This window comes from Lissotriton helveticus, chromosome 8 (assembly GCF_964261635.1).
Source record: "Lissotriton helveticus chromosome 8, aLisHel1.1, whole genome shotgun sequence".
NCBI classification, from domain to species: Eukaryota; Metazoa; Chordata; class Amphibia; order Caudata; family Salamandridae; genus Lissotriton; species Lissotriton helveticus.
Genome location: NC_136069.1, coordinates 41,703,343 through 41,727,015, shown reverse-complemented (window position 1 = coordinate 41,727,015; position 23,673 = coordinate 41,703,343). Strand labels below are relative to the sequence as shown.

Sequence of the window (23,673 nt, the reverse complement as noted above, 5' to 3'; positions counted from 1 at the left end):
GGCAGCACAACAGTGTTGATGAGAATGGACTCCCGCGCTGCGGGATCCCGCAAGCCCTTCAGAGCCCCTCCTGGCACGAAGCAAAGCGGTGGCGCCTCCCACCGGCGCTAGGGAATCTGGTGGTTGTGGTCCCCTGGAAGCTTTGGTCTGTGGCTGGCAGCACAACAGCGTTGATGAGAATGGACTCCCGCGCTGCGGGATCCCGCAAGCCCTTCAGAGCCCCTCCTGGCACGAAGCAAAGCGGTGGCGCCTCCCACCGGCGCTAGGGACTCTGGTGGTTGTGGTCCCCTGGAAGCTTTGGTCTGCGGCTGGCAGCAAGACGGCGTTGATGAGAACGGACTCCCCTTGGACAATTGCCAAAGCAGTGAAGCACCAAATATGTTAACAAATGCTCTTGTTTCTTCTGCAATTCAATGTACAACTCAAAAACACTTGGTATGTGTCTGATTCTAAGATCTAGGGAAAATGGTGCAGTTACTATGGACTGATGTCGTACTACAATCAATCAATCAATCAATCACAAAATTTGTAAAGCGCGCTACTCACCCGTGAGGGTCTCAAAGCGCTGAGGAGGGGGCTGGGGGACCCTACTGCTCGAACAGCCAGGTCTTGAGTTGTTTCCTGATGGAGAGATGGTCCTGGGTCAGCCGAAGGTGGGTGGGGAGGGAGTTCCATGTCTTGGCCGCCAGGTAGGAGAAGGATCTTCCTCCGATGGTGGGTTTCCGAGCTCGAGGGACGGATGCAAGGGCGAGGCTGGCGGATCAGAGCTGGCGGGTGGGTGGGTGTGTAGAAAGTGAGGTGGCTGTTGAGGTACTTCGGGCCTGTGTCGTGGAGAGCCTTGTGTGCGTGGGTGAGGAGTCGGAACGTGATCCTCTTGTTGACTGGGAGCCAGTGCAGGTCTCTCAGGTGGGTAGAGATGTGGCTGCGGCGAGGGATGTTCAGGATGAGTCGTGCTGAGGCATTCTGGATGCGCTGCAGTCTCTTCTGGAGCTTGGCTGTGGTTCCCGCGTAGAGGGTGTTCCCATAGTCCAGACGGCTGGTGACGAGGGCCTGGGTGACCGTCTTTCTGGTATCAGTGGGGATCCACCGGAAGATCTTGCGAAGCATGCGCAGGGTGTTGAAGCAGGAAGACGAGACGGCGTTAACTTGCTTGGTCATAGTGAGGGAGGAGTCCAGGATGAATCCCAGATTGCGTGCTTGGTCCGTTGGTTTGGGTGCGGTGCCCAGGGCAGGGGGCCACCAGGAGTTGTCCCAGGCCAAGGGAGATGGTCCTAGGATGAGGACCTCAGTTTTGTCCGAGTTCAGCTTCAGGCGGCTGGTCTTCATCCATTCTGCGACGTCTTTCATTCCTTCCTGGAGGTTGGCTTTGGTGGTGGTGGGGTCTTTGGTGAGGGAGAGGATCAGCTGGGTGTCGTCGGCGTAGGAAATGATGTTGAGGTTGTGTTGGCGGGTGATGGCTGCGAGAGGGCTCATGTAGACGTTGAAGAGGGTGGGGCTGAGCGAGGATCCTTGCGGGACGCCGCAGATGACTTCGTAGGCCGCAGATCGGAACGGGGGAGGCGGACTCTCTGGGTTCTTCCGGTGAGGAACGAGATGATCCATTTCAGGGCTGCTCCTTGGATTCTGGTGTTGCTGAGGCGCTGTATCAGGGTGCGGTGGCAGACGGTGTTGAAGGCCGCTGAGAGGTCCAGGAGGATGAGGGCCACGGTTTCCCCGTTGTCGAGCAGGGACCTGATGCCGTCGGTGGCTGCGATGAGGGCGGTCTCGGTGCTGTGGTTTGCTCGGAAGCCGGACTGTGAGGAGTCGAGGGACCTGTTGGTTTCGAAGAAGGCGGAGAGTTGTCTGTTGACGGTCTTCTCGATGACTTTGGCTAGAAAGGGGAGGAGCGAGATGGGGCGGAAGTTCTTGAGGTCCGTGGGGTCCGCGGTGGGTTTCTTCAGGAGGGCGCTCAGTTCGGCCTGTTTCCAGCTCTCCGGGAAGGTGGCGGATTCGAAGGAGCTGTTGATGACGAGTCGGAGTTGGGATGCGATGATGGAGGCGGCTTTGTTGTAGACGTGGTGTGGGCAGGGGTCGGTGGGTGAGCCGGAGTGGATGGTGTTCATCAGGCCGGTGGTGTCTTCGGTGTTGACAGGGGTCCAGGTGCAGAGGGTGGTGGTGGCGGGTTTCGGTTCGGTGATGGGATGCGTGGTCGTTGTGGTCAGAGTGCCGAAGCTGTTGTGTATGTCAGTGATCTTGCGGTGGAAGAACGAGGCGAGAGAATCGCAGAGGTCTTGCGAGGGTGTGATGTCGTTGTTGCTGTCGCTGGGGTTGGAGAGCTCTTTGACGATGTTGAAGAGTTCCTTGCTGTTGTGGGTGTTGTTGTCCAGTCATTCTTTGAAAGCTGTCTTCTTGGTGGTGCGGATCAGCTGGTGGTGTTTGCGGGTGGCGTTCTTGAGGGCTTCCATGTTTTCTGTTGTCTGGTTGTGGCGCCAGGCTTTCTCGAGGGTGCGGCAGGTTGTCTTGGAGTTCTTGGGGTCGTTGGTAAACCAAGAGGCTTTCTGGCTGCCCGGTCTGCTGGGAGGCCTCTTCAGAGGTGCGAGTTCGTCGGCGCAGTCGGTGAGCCACTGTGTGAGGTTGCGGCTGCTTCGTCGGGGTCCGGTGTGTTGGTGGGTGGGTTCTGGCTGAGGGTGGTGGTGAGCTGGTCGGCGGTGATCTTGCTCCAGTTTCTGCGGGGAGCCTGCTGCAGGTGCTGGTGGGTAGTGATTCTCCTGAAGTCAAAGTGGACGCAGCTGTGGTCAGTCCAGTGTAGTCCGGTGGAGTGGCTGAAGGCGATGTGCTTGCTGGAGGAGAAGACCGGGTCAAGCGTGTGGCCAGCGTAGTGGGTTGGGGTGTTCACCAGTTGCTTGAGTCCGATGTTGGCGAGGTTGTCCAGCAGGGCGGCGGTGTTGCAGTCCTTGTTGTTCTCCAGGTGGAAGTTGAGGTCCCCTAGGAGGATGTAGTCTGTGAAGGTGAGGGCGTGCTGACTGACCAGGTCTGCGATGGCTTCGCTGAATTGAGTGCGTGGTCCCGGGGGCCTGTAGATGAGAGTGCCCCTGAGGGTGGTCTTGGGGTCGATGTGTATCTGGAAGTGAAGGTGCTCGGCGGCGGTGAGGGTGTCGTCTGAGTTGGTCGTGATGCGATGGTGTTTCTGTGGACGATGGCGATGCCTCCTCCGGTTTGGTTGACCCGGTCCCTCCGGATGATCTTGTAGCCATCCGGGATGGCTATTGCGATGTCGGGGGCTGAGGAGGCGTTCATCCAGGTTTCTGTGAGGAAGGCGACGTCTGGTGATGTTGTGTCGAGGAGGTTCCAGAGTTCGACGGCGTGCCTGTGGACGGAGTGGGTGTTGAGCAGGATGCACTTGAGGTGGTTGTTGCTGGTGCTCGGCTTGGTGGGTGCGGTGACGGTTCGGAGGCAGGTGAATTTGCAGGCTAGGCAGGTGAAGGGTCCATGGGTCCGCTTCGGGGTGGCGCGGTGGCAGGCGGGATTACGGTCGGCGTTGAGTCCGTGGAGGGTGGCGGCGTCGGATGGGCTGGCGACGGTGAGGGCCAGGGGTCCAGGCGCTGGGTGCGGTCCAGGCGCAGACGGGCGCAGACGGGCTTGCCTTCGGCACACAGTCGGCGCGCCCGCTGCCCGCTGCGCATACGCGCGGGCTCCATATGAGGCGAAGTGGGAGGGAGGAGCAGCTGGGAGGCGGGAGCGGGGTGGCCAATGGGGACTTACAGAAAAAAGGGGGGCGGGGCAGCGAGGGAGCGGCGGCGGGAAGCGGGGGGCGCAGCAGGGGGTACAATCGGATGGACATCTTGATTATAATGGTGTTAATATCATTTGGCACTTGAACACATGTATGGCTTATATTGGCTTGTTCGTTTTAAAAGCCTTAAAACTAATAAAATTCTGTGGGCCGTGGTCTAGGGGTCCAACATGACAGATGGGCTTTAGGCGAGCTCCTCCAGCACACACTATCTGCCGGATTACTACATCTCTACGTAATGAACAGGGGTTCTGCCCAAATTACCCTCCCACACCTGGGCAAGGAGCATCATAAAGATGAAAAAATAGAAAAAGTGGTACTGAGGAATCAATAAAGTATAGACTACTTCAAAACAAGATACAATTTATTATCCTGTTTTTACAGTGATTTATGTCGTCATTAAATGATATGATTTAAGAAGGACAATATTATGAGCCAAAAGACAAGGAGGTCGAAATATATACAATATACAACAAGACAAAGAAACCTATAAATGCAATATATACATTATATATACAACAGTGTGTACCCTAAACAAAAAAAGAAAAAAGAAGAACACAATCAATTTTCTGTAAATACCCACTCCTCAATTTGGGTGGGGTATCACAACCAAGGTAGTCCTTATAGCGCGAAAGTTATTATTCCTTCTAATCACAAACAAAGAAATGATTATAAAGAGCGCTTAATATTAATCACAAAATATACAATGTGGTAGGACTCCTTAAGCATATGTACTACATCTCAACATGTTTTAGAGGCCCTCACTGGCAGAGGCGGTTTAGCAATGATCTCTCACCCTTGTATTGGGAGTGCGGCTCCTAGAAGATTATAAGATGAAGATGATGTAGCCGCAATCACCAATGCCTGAGGTCTACGGCCGTACCTGCAGACTGCAGTAGGCCGCGTGAGGTGCACCGGAGTGATCAGGGGCAGGTGTCAAGGAACCTCCGACCCACAGAGACGGAAAGGTTGGCTGAATATGCGGCTGCAGTGACTGCATCCTTACGAGTGAGTGGAGCCAGGGGCCCTGAGTGGGTCGTGGGGGTCCCTGCGATTAGAGTGACAGAAGGGTCCTGAGCTGCCTAGGCCAGGGCCTAGGCGGATCTTCGGGAGAGGGCCCTGCCGCCAGCAGTGGAGATCTGGTGGCTCGATGGGCACTGACAGATCTGCCTGAGATGGAGTGTGGTGCCCAGGCGCTGCAGCACAGGAGTTTACAGCGGTCTTGCCAGGCTGCCGGGATGGTAAAGCTCCCGCCTAGGAGCACACAGCAGGATCTGAATGGCACTGCATGGGAGCTGCCTGCGGCTGGTGACTGCCCGCCCGAGGTGTCGTCTAGAGCGTGCAGTGCACGCTGCGAGGTGAGGCCCACCTGGAATACCTGATTAGCCACATGTTATAGGAGCGCATGGCAGCACTGAAAGGGAACCGTATATGTCGGACCTGCTGAATACCCTACAAACCTCACAATTGGGCGGGCAGGCGTTAGGGGAGGGGGCGCTTTCCCTTCTGCAGTGGCGGCCGGGCTAGGTCCCACTGTGGCTTGTGGTCGGGAGAGACCCCCTCTCCTCCTGCGCACACCAAGCAAGAATATAGGCCATGGAGCGCCTTGTTCCTACTTGCGCAACTAGGGTCCACGAGTGGCAGCGCCCAGTGAGTGACTGATCCTATTGAGGTCCGGGCCCGACGACATTGTGTTGGTCTGCTACGGCCGGCTGGTGAGGCTTGGACGCTCAACAAACGACATTGTGTACCATCGGAAGCTACCACTACTTCGACATGACAGAGGATACGCCGGCCGTCCCTGCGTCATAGCAAAGCACAATGGACAGGTTCATGGGGATCGGCGCGTCAATGGGCGCTGCCAAGGGTGGCTCAGGTGGTTCCCCCGATAATGCCGCTTTACTGGCTGCGATAACCCAATTCAGAGATATGCTGGAGGCCAGAATAGGAGCTGTAGGGCCGGATGTGATGCTGCTGCACCAGAACCTGTCCAACGTTGCAGTCCAGCTGAAATCAGGGTCTCCAGAGTAGAAGATGCAGTCTTGACACTCCAAGCCAAGGTAGATAACCTCGAGAAGATCACGAAAGGCCTGGCCACTCACGTGAAAGTTGCAGAGGGACCGGCCCGCTGAAATAATCTCACCTTTGTGGACTTTCCCGAGGGCTGTGAAGACAAGGATATGGGCAAATTCTTGGCTTAATAGCAATGGCTCAGGACGTGGAACCCGGCGGATGCTCTCTCCCCATGCATCATTATAGAGCATGCCCACAGAACTGGCTGAGATGCCTCCCCTGAGCACGAGGCCCCGGCTGGTCTTCGCTAGGATTTTAAACTTTCACGACAGAGACACTATCCTCACGTTTGCCAGATCTTGGCATGACTCCCTTTGTAGAATGATCTTTCCAGACTTTTCTAGACTGGATTAACAGCAACACTAGTCTTTTATGGCAGCGAAGGCCATCTCCGCGACCTGAAGATCTCATACATGCTTCTGTTTCTTGCCCGCCTACGAGTTGGCTATAAAGACCGTACCCAGTTCTTCGACACGCCTGAGGAAGTGTTCACTTAGACCGATGAAATACGACAGTTGAAGCCTCACATGCCTCCACATCGGGACTCTGACTCTTTGTTTGGAGACCCACATCAAACTCAGACCAAACTAAAGGACAAGAAAAGACACAGATCAAGATCATAATGGCGCTCCAAGCCACGCTTTGATGACCAGGCGGGAGGCCCTGGATACTGAACACTTAGATTCCACGGGTGCAGTGTATGGCAAATTGGGGAGTGTTTGTGAAAAACTCTAGCTGAGTTTGAGATGTACAGTATGATGGCTTACTATATGGGCTGCCCCTATGGAGAAGTATACACCCAGCTCTTCAGTAAATTCCATGTTGATGGGGTACCTGGGGATCCATTGGACGGATCATAAGCCTGCTCCCTGTTGGGGCTGGTGCAGGATCTCTTCTGTGACAGATGCTCCAATGAGGTTTGAGGTATTAGGTTGGGAGGTGGAGGGGGTATGTATAGTTCTACGGTGTTTTTTAAACTTTATTGCACAGTCTGTGTCCCTACAGTGTGGCTGCCCAGTGTATTGACGGCCCATGCCCTACACTTATTATATTTAAATGACTGCATTAAACAATGAGGTTTCATTGGGGAGCCTTCACATAGTGACCTGGAACACCCAGGGAGTTTTAGATTAAGTGAAACGGTACGCTGTGCTCCGCCAGGCAAAGCGCCTGAAGGCCGATGTTCTGTTGATGTAGGAAACCCATCTTATGGGGACAAAAACTACAATCCTTGCCTGCTTCTGCTACACAAGCATTTTTCATGCAGGTTTTGCCAGGGGTTCCAGAGGGGTGGCCATACTGCTGCATCACAGAGTCCCCTTCCAACCAATACCAGACCAGATTTCTGTCTTCTTTGAGGATAACATTTTCAATATACAAAAAGATTTTAACATTACACACACAGCATCTACAGTTAGAGCTGTTGTGTAGTTCCTATAAACCTATATAGGATCTGCACGTTTAGACAACATTGACTCTGGGCTTGGTGCCCAGACTGATTCTGGGCATCCTAACCGGGTATGTTAGCCTGTATACCAGCTAGCTCACAGTGCCACTAGAAACCCCTATTACCAAGGAGAGAACAGTTCTTGGCAACTATCGAACATGACAACCCTGATCCCTCAGGATTGAGGAAACTGTGTATTACTTTTCACTCAGTCACTCGTGCTCCCTTCGTCTCAGAGACATGCACAGAATAAACGGTAGGACGTTTTTCAATTAGCATTTAGTAAAAGAAGTGTACCGAAACAACCATTAGACAGTAACGGATATAAATGATTATAAGCACTATTAGAGTAAAAGGATGGTAGATTTCCACCATCGTGCTAAAACAAATAATACAGGCAAGTATATAAAATACATGACAGTAAAATGTGTACTCCTACGATGCGACCCAACCTAGATGTACCTAAATGTACCTAGCATGTATGTAGGTGTAAAGCCAAGAATCCCTCTAGGATACAGTCCAACTCATTCCCTGAAGTGAGAGACTGTGGGACCCCGTCTTGGTCTCGAGATGGACACCCCACGCAAGGGATATCAGACCCCTGCAAGCTGGAGTGTCTGCTTGCAGGAACCTTAGCGTCTTGCGTCAGTGTGCAGCATGGAAGTCCTTTTATCCACCGACTACCTCAGCAAGATATGGTGTTTATATACCCAAAGTGGTACCCCCAGGAGTTCTACCTTGCTGTGTCATGTTTGACTTAGGATGACTGAAGGAATGACCCTTGTACATTGTTATTATACAGGAGATGGTAGTCCTGCTGAGTTTCCAAGAATCCTCATGCAGAATAGATGAGGCTAGTTTTCAGAGAAAACCCCACGTCCTGTATTCAATAACATAACTAGGTAAAAGGTCAGTCCCAAGAACCGTTATGTAGTGTAATGGTAGGGGAGAATGTGGGTGAAAGGTGAAGTTGCTACCTGAGCCTATATTGGGATACCTATATAAAACGTAACAGAGCCGGACCCTACCCACACAGGGCCTCTCCTACACTCTTTTGAAAAATGCTCACTTGAGCAAACACAAGAGAACCGCCTGCAAATCCGGCTCCCCCATGGACGCATGTCCCCCTGCGGTCCTCCATAAGATCATTGACATTGCCAATACGGTAATTAACAATATAGTCAACTCATCACTGGCCACAGGTATAGCCCCTGCGAAATGGAAACTGGCAATAGTCGAACCACTTAAAAAAACTGAACATGGATCTATCCATACTTCCAAACCTCCGACCAATATCGTTACTACCCATTCTCCCCATTACTACCCATTCAACTAGAAATAGTTGACACACTGAAATTAACCCTAGATAAAGGTAAAAAGGCGGTGCCAATTCTTTTAACCCGCACAGCCGTTTTTGACACCATCTCACATGACATTTTCCTCACCCGGATAAAAAATAGCGGTATATCCAACACCGCTCTAGCCTGGATAAAATCCTTTCTCACCAATCGAAAACAAGCAGTGTCTCTAGGAACTTTCCTTTCAACAGAACGCCTCATCACATCGTGCGTCCCACATGGCTCGTCTCAGCCCAATGTTGTTTAACATCTACATTGCCTCGCTCATCTCACTGATAACCTCCTTTGGCATTGAAACAACATCATATGCAGACAACACACTGCCTTCGACAGAGACTCCAATAACGCAGAACTCCATTTTAAACTATGGCTCTCAGAGGTAATCCGTTGGATGAAGCTCAGCCACCTTAAATGCAACACGGATAAAACAGAGATCCTGCCGAAAGGGAAGGACAATCCCTTCGAGCCGAGCCAATGGTGACCTGAAAACGCACCCGCCCTTTCCAAACACAGGAGAAGTAGCTAAGAACATGGGAGTGAAATTTGATGCCTCGCTCTCGTTCTGACCTCATGCCCTGACAGTGGCAAGGACGTTCTACAACATAATCAAAACACATAAAAAGTTCTTGGACTACATTCCACTATCCACGAGGAAGACAGTTGTGGTGGACCTTATCCTGTCTAGACTGGACCACTGTAACAGCTTACTCACAGGAGTTAACAAACAACTACTGAAGCGACTACAGGTGGTACAGCATGCAGCAGCCCACTTAGTGCTAAAACTCCTCTGCAGATCATCTTCCCTAGCAGCCCTCAAAACCCATCACTGGTTGCCTATGCAGAAGAGAATCCCATTTAAGGTTCTGCTAGTCACTTTTAGAGCCTCCAGAAACCTAGGACCCAAATATCTATTGGACAAGTCTACCCCCTACACCACTGCCAGGAGACTCCTATCCTCATCAGCAAATGTTCTTAAACCCCCTGTCTTTAGGTACAAAACCAAAGTAGCTAAAGCTTTAGCTGCTCTAGGAACTAGAGCCTGGAACCTCATGCCTACACACCTAAGGCTGATGGAAGCAGAACCTCAGTTCAGAAAGTCCTTGGCGACTTGGATCTTTGGATCCTCAGATACCTTCTGCTCATCGCTCATTTAAGTGATGGAACTGTCTTTCTTTTCCTCTCCCACATAGTGCCAGAATGCTCCTTTTCGAGTGATAGTCGCGCTAAATAAATAATCAAATCAAATACAGACGTGGATCGATATGCAGGGCAGGTATGTGCTAGTACTCAGGAACAACTGCGGGGAGTCCATGGTACTAGGTAGTGTTTATGCCCCCCCACCCTTTAGGCAGACATTTGAGTTTCAGAAGTGGTGATCATGCCCAGGGGGCTCTTCAATCCTTCCCCAGCGTTCCTCCATCCGACGGATGTTTACCATATATATAGATGTGCAATTCATAAAATACAGCAAATATTTGTCACACACATTGAGACAATGCAGTAGACATGAACATATCAAGACCTTTCCAAACAGATGTACAAAACAATAATTTACATAACTAGGACATACTTCAAAGAATGCATACAAAAACCAACATATATGTGTTATCACTGACATTAAAGCTTAACATAATAAATCCCAGTCCATACAGTTATTTTTACAAATACCAGAGGGAAAGAAAACCTTTTTTTTTTTTATTAGACTGTTTCTTTATGGGACCTTCAATCACAAATCAATCAGTTTGTCTATCAATATGGGTTCCCTTGAAGCCGACACTTTTTCAAGAACAGTGAAACACCTCTCTGGTAGTTGTAAACTTGTTGACGCGGTTTGAATCCAAAAATATTTTGGTAAAACGGGGATCTCATCAGAACATCATACTGGGGATAATTATTCTTCACTCTGTAGTCCACTTGTGTTTCATATACCTGAAGACTTTTGTTGGAAAAAACAGGGAAGACGGCACATCACTTCCTCTTAAATAATGGCTTTATTTTACAACTGATGTTGCAAGAATTATGCAGAGAAATAACATTTGGTTTTAAAATGCTGTACAGCAGCTGCCCTTAGGGAAGCCATTATTGAAGTGGAAACTCTACCCCTTCATGAATACCAAATTGTTAGTGTGCCATCTTAAAGTTAATACATTCCCCATTTTCAAACACACACCAGTCTATGTGTATTCACAATGTGTCCACCAGGTCATGTTCACTTCACTCGAATGTGGCAGTCCCTCGAAAGAGCCTCGGGATGATTTAGGCATTGCCTGGCCACTCTCTGCAGTGAACATACAGATACCATTATCCTTTAAATGCTACCTAATTCTCTTTTCAATCTATGTTTTGGTTTTCATTTTGAAAATGATTCTATTTTTCAAATAGATGTGTTGTGTTTTGTAGTAATTGTAATGTTATTCTTTCCCAAGATATAAACATGATAAAATGGAAATGTATTCAATAATTGTCTTGATGTGCTGTAACTCACTGACCAGGCCTTTCAAGGTGTAAACTATTATATGGATGCTTTTGTTCCTATTCAGAGGAACATTAACTCATGTTCTTACTGGACTGTTACTTTTGGAGCACGATCAAGGCTGATTTCCAAATTTATGTTTTGTCTTTAGTAGCAAAGTGAGCTAAAAGCAATGAACTGAATTGCTGCCTAGAATAATACCAGTGACTGAGAGTAATTCAGACATTCACTTTTTTACATTGCATTAAAAACCTAGGACCTGATTTAGATGTTGGCAATATGGAGGTCCGTCCACTTAATTTACAGGCAGGCCGGCCTTCAGTATTTAGAAAGCGGAGACTACAAAGTCTCCTCTCCCTGTATAAACCTCTGACAGCCCTACAAAGAAAGGGCCGTTGGAGGTTTGGAAGTTTGCTTGCTCGATTAAGAGTACAAACTGCCACCTAAAAGGTGGTGGTATATAAAAGGTCAAACTTTACAATGACCCCTGTGCAATGGGAGAGCCGTCCCACAATGGGGGGAGGTGGGAGGGTTGGGGTGGGTCATTGTTCTTTTTTGTTTACTTTCTTTTTTTCTTTTCAAAAACAAAATCCTGCTTTGAGATTTTATTTTTGAAAATAAAATTGAAAGTGTGCAATGCCGCGATGCTGATGGTGCCTCAAGGCACACTTTCAATGAACTTACAGGAACTACCAGGATGGTGAGTCCTGTAAATGCAAGAGAAGTCCGCTGGGCTGCCAGGCATCTCATCTCAAAATGTGGCGGGAGGAGTACCCTCACCATGTCAAGAGAAAGGTACTCTGCCATGGTGACGGCATGAACACCGCCCAATAACATCTACATCAGGCCTATGGTATACAACTTGGTAGAAAATAAGTACTTATGTTGTCTGCCGCATAGTGTTCTATGTGTTGCTTATATATTTAGAGATTACAAATATTTTTGCATCCACAGAGAGCAGATTTGTGAACATATAAGATGAAGAGTAATGAAGAAAATTCATTAATACTTGAAAGCTGTCCGATATTCAAGAAGAGCTCGAAATAATGGCATACAGTAATTATAGATAGAACAGCACAGTAAGAATCTTGTATATGAACAGATAAATCCGGCAAGAAACATCAGGTGCAATCCAGTGGCTTCAAGACGCTGAGGATACTCATGCTGCCGAACCCAAAACATTGAAATGAAATATTAGCACAACAATGATACGGGTACAATGCAACCAGTATTAAAAGATTCCAGATGCCGCCCTTTGTCTGAGATAAGTATTAGATAGGTACAACCGTGCTCCACTTCCTAACATGATAACTATACTGTGGTGTTAGACCATTATAAACTTTGTTTCGAATGGACTTTGCAATCTCTAGAAAAAGACGATGGGCGTACACAATATGAATTGTGAATCAGACATGTGAAGGTACAACTGAAGAAAGCTTTGGCTATGTACATTACAGCACACTATCCTAGAATGTAAAGACTTTTTAACAAGGTTTGTTCTTTGTATGCTTCATAAAGCTATACATTTTATTCTTTGTTTGCAGATTTTAAAATTTTTAACTTGGGTTGAAGACAGGAGCCCTGATAGATATGTTATCAGTCTGGCAAGCTTTCCAAACACCATTCAACATTATTATAAACTCATAAACATACATTGCAAGTACTACCCATTTGCAGTTACTGTTGGAATACAGTTAGTTTGTCAGCAAGCACACTAGTCAGTCAGGGAACACATTAACATGAACTATGCCAAAATATAACTGACTCTTTGACAATAAACCTTAGAGAAAAAACATGCATGCACAACAAACTTAAGAAGATCTTTGGTTTCTCCTCTGTACTAAAGCAGCATCAGCAAGCATGCTCTGGGGAAAAGTGATAAAGACACAGTGAATGCGTCAAGAGTATTCATCAACCATCACAACTGAGAGTTCATTCGCAAACAAAAACTTAACCCCTTCAGTGCTAATGACAAGGGTAACTCGTCATGGAGTTTCCATTGATTTCAATGGAAAGTCAATGGACCTCGCACACACCCCTTAGCAGCCAAGTGGTTAAGAAAAGCATACAGATGCCTTGTTTGTGGGAAGGGTTTTAATCTCTCATCATCCCTACATTGTCATCAGCAACAACTCAGTAAAAAACCTATTTATGTAAGATGAGTTTAAATGAGCAATCTGATCAACAGGTCATATATCGAACACATACAAGAGAAAAAAGAAATACATGCAGTGAATGTGGAAAGTTCTTTGCTTTCTCAGGACATCTAAATATCCATCTTCGAACACACACCGGAGAAAAGCCATACAGGTGTAATGAATGTGGAAAAAGATTTAACAGTTCATCGACATTAAAGAGCCATGTGCGAACACACACAGGAGAAAAGCCATATACCTGCAGTGAGTGTGGAAAGAGCTTTGCTTTAGCAGGAAAACTAACGGCCCATGAGCGAACCCACACAGGAGAAAAGCCTTACTGCTGTAATGAATGTGGAAAAAACTTTGCTTATTCAATGTCACTAAAGAACCATCTGCGAACACATACAGGAGAAAAACCATACACCTGTAGTGAATGTGGAAAGAACTTTAGTAAATCCATAAATTTAAAGACCCACCGGCTAATACACACAGGGGAAAAACCATATGTTTGCAGTGAATGTGGGAAGTGCTTTACTCAGATATCTAATCTAAAGAAACATCAGCGAACACACACAGGAGAAAAACCATTCACATGCAGTGAATGTGATCGAAGCTTTACTCAAAGAGCAACCTTAATGCACCATCAGAGAACACACACCAAGGAAAAACCTTACACATGCAGTGAATGTGGAAAGAAGTTTCCTTTCTCAACTAGCTTGAAATGCCACCTACGAACCCACACAGGGGAAAAACCATACTCTTGTAGTGAATGTAACAATAGCTTCACTGATTCATCAAAACTAAAGATCCATCAGCGAACACACACCGGAGAAAAACCATACACTTGCAGTGAATGTGGAAAGAACTTTAGTCTGTCAGGAAACCTAAGGGTCCACCAGCGAATACACACAGGACAAAATAAATCATACACCTGTAGTGAATGTGGAAAGTGCTTTGCTGCAATACAAAGTCTAAAGAAACATCAGCGAACACACACAGGGGAAAAACCATTCACATGCATTGAATGTGGTAAGAGCTTTGCTCGAAGAGCAAACCTAATGCTCCATCATAGAACGCACACACAGGAAAAACCATACACGTGCAGTGAATGTGGAAAGAAGTTTCCTTTCTCATCAAGCTTGAGAGGCCACCTACGAACACACACAGGGGAAAAACCATATCCTTGTAGTGAATGTAACTATAGCTTCACTGAGGTATCAAAATTAAAAATCCATCAGCGAAGACACACAGGAGAAAAACCATACTCTTGCAATGAATGTGGGAAGAACTTTCGTGTGTTAGGAACCCTAAAAATCCACCAGCGAACACACGCAGGAAAAAAAATCCTACACCTGCAGTGAATGGGGAAAAAGCTTTACTAAATCAGCACCTCTAACCTCTGTTCCAGATGCCTTATGCGTGCTAGAAAGGAGAGAGATCTCAGTGCTCCTATTGCTCAATATCTTGGTAACTTTTAACAATGTTGACCATGGGGCACTTTTTACATTCCATCCATGCACCTGCAGATGGTGATTGCGGTAATTAATTATGTAAACGTTAACTTCCAGGTAAATTTAAATTTATAATCTTTGTAGTTTTGTTTTAACTGACATCCCAATGCTATTGATTCATCTGTTCATCCTCATGGTGTGTCGCTATTTCTTTTTTGATAGAATTGTCTGTGTATTTTTATAATTGTTTTAAACATGCTTGATTTCACTTACTGTTAATAATATGTCGTAGCAGTAAACAACAGTCCATGTGCAGTGCACACTTGGGCGCAAGAATGCTTTGGGAAACAATAAAACATTATTTCTATTCCTGATGAACTTTGGGAGAAGCAGTGTGCTTCCTAGGTTCAACATAATGGACAGTACCAAACCTGCAGGGGATGGGAGAAGGGAAAGAAGCTTATTTTGAAGGAGTCAAAGCATGCACGCAACCAGGCTGGACACAGAACTGTAAGCTGATGCTCACCGGCCGGACTACAAGCCCTTGCAACTAAGCATACAACTTGTGCCGTTCTCTTGCTCTGCAGGATTAGAGGTTCATGCCTTTCCTACACAGAGAGCTTTTCTAGCTCTTACTTTTCGATGTGTATGGTGCTTTTTATGTGGGTTTCACGCACCAATAATGCATCACCTTTAATCTCAAACTTCTGTCGAGGAGGCGGCACCCTTGGAAGGAAACTGAATGGCTTTGACTAGACCCGCTCCTATGTTTTAATAGGAGCTCAAAGGTCTGTCTTAATAAGGTTGTTTTTTCATGTTTCCGTGCTCCTCGTGCCCACAGTACATTTTACTTTATTAAATCTCAGGAACAATTATCTTTTATTGATTTTGAAGACAATTCATTAATCTTACACCTTAGTACGTTTGCAGAAGTTTGATTTTAAGTTTGTCTCGTAGATGAGATAGAAGAACCATCACTAAATAAAATTCTAGTGGAAATACTGGCAGTTCATAGCAACACAGATATGATTAGCCTAGATATTAAATATACTATGAATTATCTCGTCTTGTTTCACAAATTTCTCCCCAAAATTACCTAACTGCTTGACTACGAAAATCGCAGAAGACCATATAACCTCCAGGCTTTTAACCTTCCAAAGTCCCTTGAAAAGCTGTCATGCTTATGTGAAAATGTTCCTATACAAACTGTTAAACTTTATTTCTGAAGACTGATTTGAGGTTGATAACGCTACTCTGTCACCTAGGAAGGAAAACCAGTCTAAACCAAAACTACGTCATCACTACGATGTCATGATAAGGAAGGCGATCTAGGAAATTCCTTAGGAAATGGTGGATGGTAATACGATCTATATTTCACCAAGACTTTGAAAAAGAAATGGTAAGCATTAGTAGTCCATTTACAACACTTTCACCTCAACTCTTGAATTTGGGATATAAATATGGCTTGTTTGACCCTTCGACCATGCAAATCTTTTAGATGGATCAACAAAACCCTTCAGTAATCCCAAGGGCATGATTGAGATTCTTGATCAACATCATCCTATCAATTTGAGGCAACAAGATATTGTTGATTTGTAGTCTATTTGATTGATAATGCTGTGTCCTCTGTCATACATCAATTGTTTGTGGCTGGTTCGTAGTGTTGCATCACTGCTCCATATTATGCTTTCTCCGCTGGGCTTCACTTCTATTGAACATTCCATCATTGTTTGTTTGTTCTGTGTTGTATGTATTATTTGTTTTCATATGTTCTAAGATTCTTTTTTTACTATTTTTATTAATACTTCTCATCTCAGTCATCTTTTTCTTCTCTGATTCTTTCTCCTCCTTTCAGTTATTTTTATCATTTTAAATTGTCCAACCTAAAATTGTTTTATCAAATGTTAAACTCTTCAGACATTGCATGCCTGAAGCATAAAGCATAGAAAGATCAATAAATATTTTTCTAGGCATATTAGTCTATTCAATAGAGTGTCTGGTCTAAAAATAGAGCCTTAACTAGTACTTAAAGGAACACTGTCAAGCTTAACAATTTCAGAAGTAACAGCTTTCCAACCAATTTGGCTCATCTGTTGTAGGATCATAAATATTGACTAAATACAAAACTGTTTAATCAATCAATCTGTAATTCAGCATGTATAAACCTAGCATTAACAACATTTGAAGAAGAAGTCTTTTAGAAAAATGAACGGTCACACCATTTTTCTTTTTTTCAGCAGAGAAAAAACAAAACCTCCAAAGTGACCTTTAACCATGGAGGATAAAATCATATCATTCACATCTATTTTCTGCATCATACAAATATTAGTTTCTGTGCCCAAGTTTAAACCTTTTTGAACATTTCCTGTTTGTACTTTTTTTAATTTTGTCTTCAAAAACACAAAATTATCAAATATTTCGAGACTTCATTTTCCCACTGGTAAAGAATTTACCCTTTTCTCGAATCCTTGTTTCCCATATCACAGGATTGATTAGCTACTGGCATCTAGAACAGGGTTCTCTAAAGTCAGTCCTGGAGGGCTGGATCCGTGCCAAATTATTTGAATATCTCCATTTAGGTAAATGTAGTTATCTTAAAAATCTGCCATGGATCCCGCCCTCCAGGAACGACTGTGGAGAACCCCATTCTAGAGGTTTATGCCAAACAATCCCCTGTCCCAAGATGCATGCAATTGATATTTAAGGCCATGTAATGATATATGTTTTAATTAAACTAGGCCAACAGTAGCTCCATAAATCCTGCTGAAAAAGGAATGCTGATATTGTTCTCGAAGATGAATACAAAAAAAAATTAATAAATTCTTTTTCGCTTTTTTTGCTGTTGATGCAGACAATGACACGTCTAAAGTAACCTTGTGGGATTTGTTCAAGGCTTATAATAGATGCTTAGCTATCTCTCTTACAGTTAATGCAAACAAACTATTCTCTCATAAATAACTAATTTATAAACAGAGATTACTAAATAAGAAAGGCTATTTTCTCCTAAAATAAGTGGTTTATAAAAAACAACTACAAACATTACGATACAAACATGGTGGTCTGCACATATCAAACAATAGAGCAAAGATTTATTTTCAAGCCAATAGATCTAGGAAACTCCTTGCTAATTGCGTAAAAAACATGATAAACTAACAAAACATGCTATTCAATCAGATTTCTGATAATTGTTGACATCTTTCAAGGATATTTTATCTTAACTAAAGACAACAGAGATTCTTTACATGTCCTAATTTCTCTTACGAAATTCAATCTGCCATTGCGTCACTTAATTCTTAAAAATCATCTGTCCCAAATGGCATTTCTGCTGAGTTATATAAAACCTTCACTGCACAATTAGCATCCTATTTTCTTACACATTTTGCACAATATGCAGCTTTACCCAATTCTTTTTCTGAAGCCTTGATTGTAGTTTTTCCTAAGCAAGATACAAATTCCACAATTGTTTCCACGTACAGATCAATATCATTAATCAATTACTATTGTAAAACCCATGCCAAATTTCTTGCTACTAGACTATCTAAAGAACTTGGTCAGCTAATTCACACTAGCCACGTTGGTTTTATGAAATACAGATTGTGTGCTCTACATCAGACTGGTTGGCATGGTATTTCATCTATAATAAAGACCTACCATCAGACTTACTTGCAGTAGATGCAGAAAAAGTGTCGATACATTTAATTGGCTCTTTTTATATTTTTGGTCAGCCTTTTTTTTAACATGGATAGAGCTTGTTATATTTCTCCTACTGCTAAAGTATTAGATAGTGCCCATATTTATAACTCCTATCTCTTTTAAGGAACTAGACAGGGTTCCCCCCTTTCTCCGCTTCTTTTTATATTGGCGATTGAACCTCTACTTAACCTTATATGGATCTCTCCTCATAATAAATGTCTTAGATTTGTTAACACTACTGCTCAGACTTCAGCATATGCTGATGATCTATTATTTATTTATGATCCAGCTACATCAATTGTGATAATACTGGACAGAATTAAAAATTACTCACTAGTTTCAGATTATACCCTTAATGTAAATATGATATCATTGTTTCCTCTTACTGGATAATGCACATCAAATATGATTAAACAATATAATAGTGTCTGATGTCCAAATAAACTTGAATACCTCAGAATCCTTTTTGCAAATAGTTTACAGTATACTTAAAAATGAATGTGTTATTCAAAAAGTTAAAATGGGACATTGATCTTTCTTAATTTGACTTAGTGGGGGTGGATTCAGTAAATTAAAAATGGTGGTTGTCCTGCAGCTATTGTATGTGTTACCTCTTTAAGTCCCATTATCCTTTTGTGAAAGGTATCAGAAAATACTATCAAACTTTATTTGGAATCCCCAGGAAAAAAATTATTTGAAACTCCAACGTGACATTAACAATGCTGTTTTGAGACTATCTAATTTTTATGATCACCACACTACCTTTATTGTATGACCAGGATCCTCTTTGGTTCATAATGCTACATTAACCTCTACTATTATGTGAGTTAAACTTGAATACCTTACTAATCACTTCCCCTAATAACTATCTACATTATAAAATCTTTTAACAAACTATCTCCAGTTGTTAGAGCTACAAAACTAGCTCTCTTGTATGATGAATTATTTTATACTAGTATTAAACATTCTAAACAGACTTCTTTGTGGTTAAATCCTGCTATGAAACTTCATCGTGATATAAATTATTGGAAAAACTGTACATATCCCATAATGTTTTACTTCTCCAAAATAAGTCAAGTTAATGATTTTTTTTTTAATCATTCACTAATTTACTACAATTTTTTTTCTTCCTTCCTCTGAACTCCCTAAAAATGGAATGCTATCAACTCCCTTCTTCGTTTCACAATGTTATTCTAGAACTGTCTTTAAAAAAAATTCATCAATATGATCATGTTACATAAAGGTTTACAAGAAAATATTATCCCTGTTTACTTATAGTAATCAGATCTCTTTTTTTATACTGTTTATAGACTCCTGTTAGATTGTTCGAAGCTAAACTATTGGATTTTACATTTGCTGGCATTGTCATGTTACTAATGGTTCTTTGAAACATTTATTTTTTGACTGCTCATTGCTATATATGCTTTTTAGTCTGGAGTATGGACTATTATTTGGAAAATATCAATATATCTATTAAATTGCCATATTCTGTTGTATGAAAATTGTTTTCCCTATCGTCGTGCATATCTGTCACTATATTTAATCTATTATATTTCATTGTAAAAATGCTAATTTATTGTTTATACATATCTGGTGGGCATGGATCATATTTACAACACAAGGTGATAGAATGTCTTCTCATCCTACTCTTACATTACATAAACATGACATTTTGAGGAGAACACTGAAGTATTATATTTTTCAAAATGTATACCTTTCCATAGGTATATAGGTATTAATGTAATGATCTAAATGATACTTTCTATTACTCATACTGTAACTTCATAGCTATCTTATTGTCTTTTGATATATTCCAGTGATATGATTCATCAATGCTTCATATGACTTTATAAGTACCAGTATTTTGTTATTGTTTCTTCTTTCTGTGCTCTTTTTTCATGTTTATTGTACGGTCTGATTACAAAAGCTCAATTAAATAGTTTTAACTCAAAACTTATTTTTAGAAGAGTAGAACGTTATGGAGAGCTCTACATAATGTATACCACTTCTTTCCCCAAACGCACTTCTTTAAAAAAAGAAAATGCTAAACTAAATGTAGACGCAGAAATCAGATACCCCACAAACCTCTATATTAACTTGATACTTTTCTAATCTTCGTTGACAATGATTTGGAATGTTGGGGTACTCCAGGGCTCAGCCCCATGTTATTTAACGTCTATACTGCCCCCCTTTCTGTGGTAGCTCAACCCTGGGGCTATAATGTTGTGTCGTACGCTGGAGACACCCAGTTGATGTTTGCTTTCAATGACCTAGACAACTCCGCTATAGACAGTTTTCAAGGCTGCCTTCTGCAGTGGCAGACTGGAGGTTTAGGAACTGACTCAGCCTAAACTCAGAAAAATCTGAGATCCTAGTCTTCAGCACCTCCTCTCTGCCGGTTATGGTGAGAATTTTAGCCGTCTGAACTGGGCTTCCCTTTTGCCCCCACCTCCATGGCAAAAAACGTAGGTGTTAAAATTGGCATCTCACTGTCCTTTAAACCGCAAGTCAATGCCACAACTGGTACATGCTTTGCAGTAATGAAATCTCTCAGGGAAATAATGTTCAAATTTCAACCAGCAAACACTCGCAAATGTATCACTCACGCCCTAATATCATCTAGGCTTCATTAAGCAAATATCCTGCTCCTTGAGAAACCTCAAGGGTGTGTAAATAGACTAAAATGCTACGGCTCGCCTGGCCCTGAATGTACCTATCAGTCAAATAATTTAATTCAAAGCACTTATATTCACTTATAGAGCTGTGAATCTGACAGGCCCGAGTTACAGTCAGAACCAAGTGAAAATATATCCGCCCTCAGACATTTACAGTCTGCTCACCAAAATGTGCTTGTTGTTCCAAGAATATACAAATCCAGAGCTGGGGGCAGGGCTTTCTCCTATCTGGCATCCAAACTGTGGAATTTGTATCCTGATTGTCTTAGGAATATACAGTCAGAGTTCATGTTCAAAACCTAGCTAAAAACATTACTTTTTTAAAGAACTGTGAATGCTCCTCCGGTTTCTGTCTTAGACATTTCAACTATTCTTTCTGGGTACTTTACCTCCAACTAGCGCTGGACGCTCCTGCTGGAGCAGCTGTCGCACTTCTATAAAACGTCATTCTTTGCTCAACCAAAGCCGACATGCTTGAGTAATGATTTTTCATGGTGATGAGGACTTTATGTGAAATACTTGTTTTGAAACCAATGTTAAACGAAATGCCCTAATGTTAATAAATCAAACTGTATCATTGTTGCTGCATAGAGACTAATATGTTCTCAATGGGCAGTGGGGCCATGACTCTTGAGTAGCGAAGTCTTGAGTGAGTCCACTCCCATCCATCATCAATGGTAATAAATTGCAGGTTTCGTTCAGCAGCTTTGCATATTACGGCTCATGTCATGCTGTGTTTTCATGTGCAGTAGTGTTCATTGCAAAGTTATTTAGCCGTAAAAAAAGGACAAGGGTTTACATCTGTACAAGGATGACTGTAAACACGTCTTTTGTGTAGGGCCAATGGTTTTAGAATGTAATCTTTAATGCATCAGGCCTCTCAAAATCAGACAATGTTACTAGACCTATAGGTTTAGTGACTTCAGTGATCTACTCAACCTATCTGCGAAGCACTTGACCCATAAACATGCCCAAATTGTGTGATCCTATGCAAACATTTTATTTCACTGAGTCACCTTTTTCTTCATTATCACATACAAGGGCATCTTCAACTGTTTGAGTTCAGCATATCTGCTGTGCAAAATACTCTTTTATTTGATTAACTTTGGCTCCAAGTATAATAAAAATCTAGACCACATATAGGATACAAGTGGCCCCTGACTTCTCTCTTGGTTCACTAATAGCATTGTGTTAGAAATGGGGGTCTCAAGTTGGCAAGGGCGTGCACCTTTGTCCAAATAGGGACCCTTCTTCCTAGTCAGGATAAGGGAGTTACCCTCCTAAAACAACCACTGCGCACCCCCTTGGTAGCTTGGCACGAACAGTCAGGCTTATCTTAGAGGCAGAGTGTAAAGTATTTGCACCAACAAAAATACAGTGTAAGCACTACACAAGGACACCACTCCAGTTTGGAAAAATAGCTAATATTTTTATATACTTTAAGACAAGACCAAAAACGATAAAAATCCACAATACAATACTTAAAAATCTACAGTTATCAAAATATGCTTTATAGACAGTTCCTTGAGGTTGATAGCTCCGTCCGGGGCTATCACGGCATCATGAGCAAACAAATCCAACAGTTCTGGCAGACCGCTGCGTCACGGGCCAGCTACGGTGTTGGGAAGACCAGCAAACAGTACCTTTTAGAAATGCAGGACGTGTATGACCTCTCGTTGAGCTTCCAAAAACACAGCATCCACAGGTGTCGGTTCCAGATGTCGGTGCTGTAGTCGGAACCCTTTGAAGTCACACACGTTCCAGGTCGATCTCCTCTCTGATGGAGTGAGGAGCGCTGGCATCAGCAGGCTTCGTGTGCTGCGGTGCGAAGTGCAGTGATGCGGTGCCCTCAGGTCACGGTGCAAGTGGCGGCTCGGTGGCGGCGTCAGATGGCGTCGTTGGTGAGACCAGCGTCGCGGTGCGAGATGAAGTTGGTGTTCGTCACGGTGCTGGCAGGTCACGGTGCAAGTAGTGGCGTCATTGTTACAGAAGCGCGGACGAACTGGAGTCGATGGCACCGGTAGGCCAAGGCTTCGGTGCGGTATTAGGGCAGTGCATCATGTAACTTTACGAGCGAAGCTCTTGAACCATGTTGCAAGCTGCGTCGTAGATTTTGGCCTGGAGCAGCGTCGTCAGGAATACCAAGGCGTCGTCATGAAGCGAGGCGGTGCCCACAAGTCGCGGTGCAAGCAGCGGCTCGGTGGCGGCGTCAACAGGTGTCAGTGAGACCAGGGTCACGATGTGGCGTTGCAACGGTGCCCTCTGCGGTGCCAAGGCATCGTTGTGAAACAAAGCGGTGCAGAGTGCGGTGCCCACACGTCACAGTGCGAGCAACGGCTCGGTGGCATCAGCAAGTGGATTCGGTGAGACCATGGTCGTGGTGCGGCGGTGCCTTCAGGACAGGGATTCGGCAGCGACAGCATAGACGTCGTCTGGTTGCTTTTCTTCTGTTGCAGCACAGAACACACAGTCCACAGTACTGAGGGCAGAATAGCTTGAAGTCTTTGCTGTTACTGAGACTACTTGAACAGGGGGCAAGCTCTACCTCAAGCCCTTGGAGAAACTCACAAAAGTACATTGCAGAAAGTTCAGT

The 23,673-nt window shown here is 44.2% G+C and overlaps 1 protein-coding gene across 1 annotated transcript in view; it reads left to right on the top strand.

Moving 5' to 3' along the window:
• LOC144772314 (uncharacterized) overlaps nt 1-16,405 on the top strand; it is a 76,618-nt gene extending 60,213 nt beyond the window's left edge. Inside the window, exons 5-6 of the mRNA XM_078656545.1 lie at nt 12,078-13,085; nt 13,183-16,405. Of these exons, the coding sequence (XP_078512671.1) occupies nt 13,282-14,622 (1,341 nt within the window). The 5' untranslated portion in view covers nt 12,078-13,085; nt 13,183-13,281 and the 3' untranslated portion in view covers nt 14,623-16,405. The remainder of the gene's footprint in view (nt 1-12,077; nt 13,086-13,182) is intronic.
• The last annotated feature ends 7,268 nt before the right edge of the window (nt 16,406-23,673 follow it).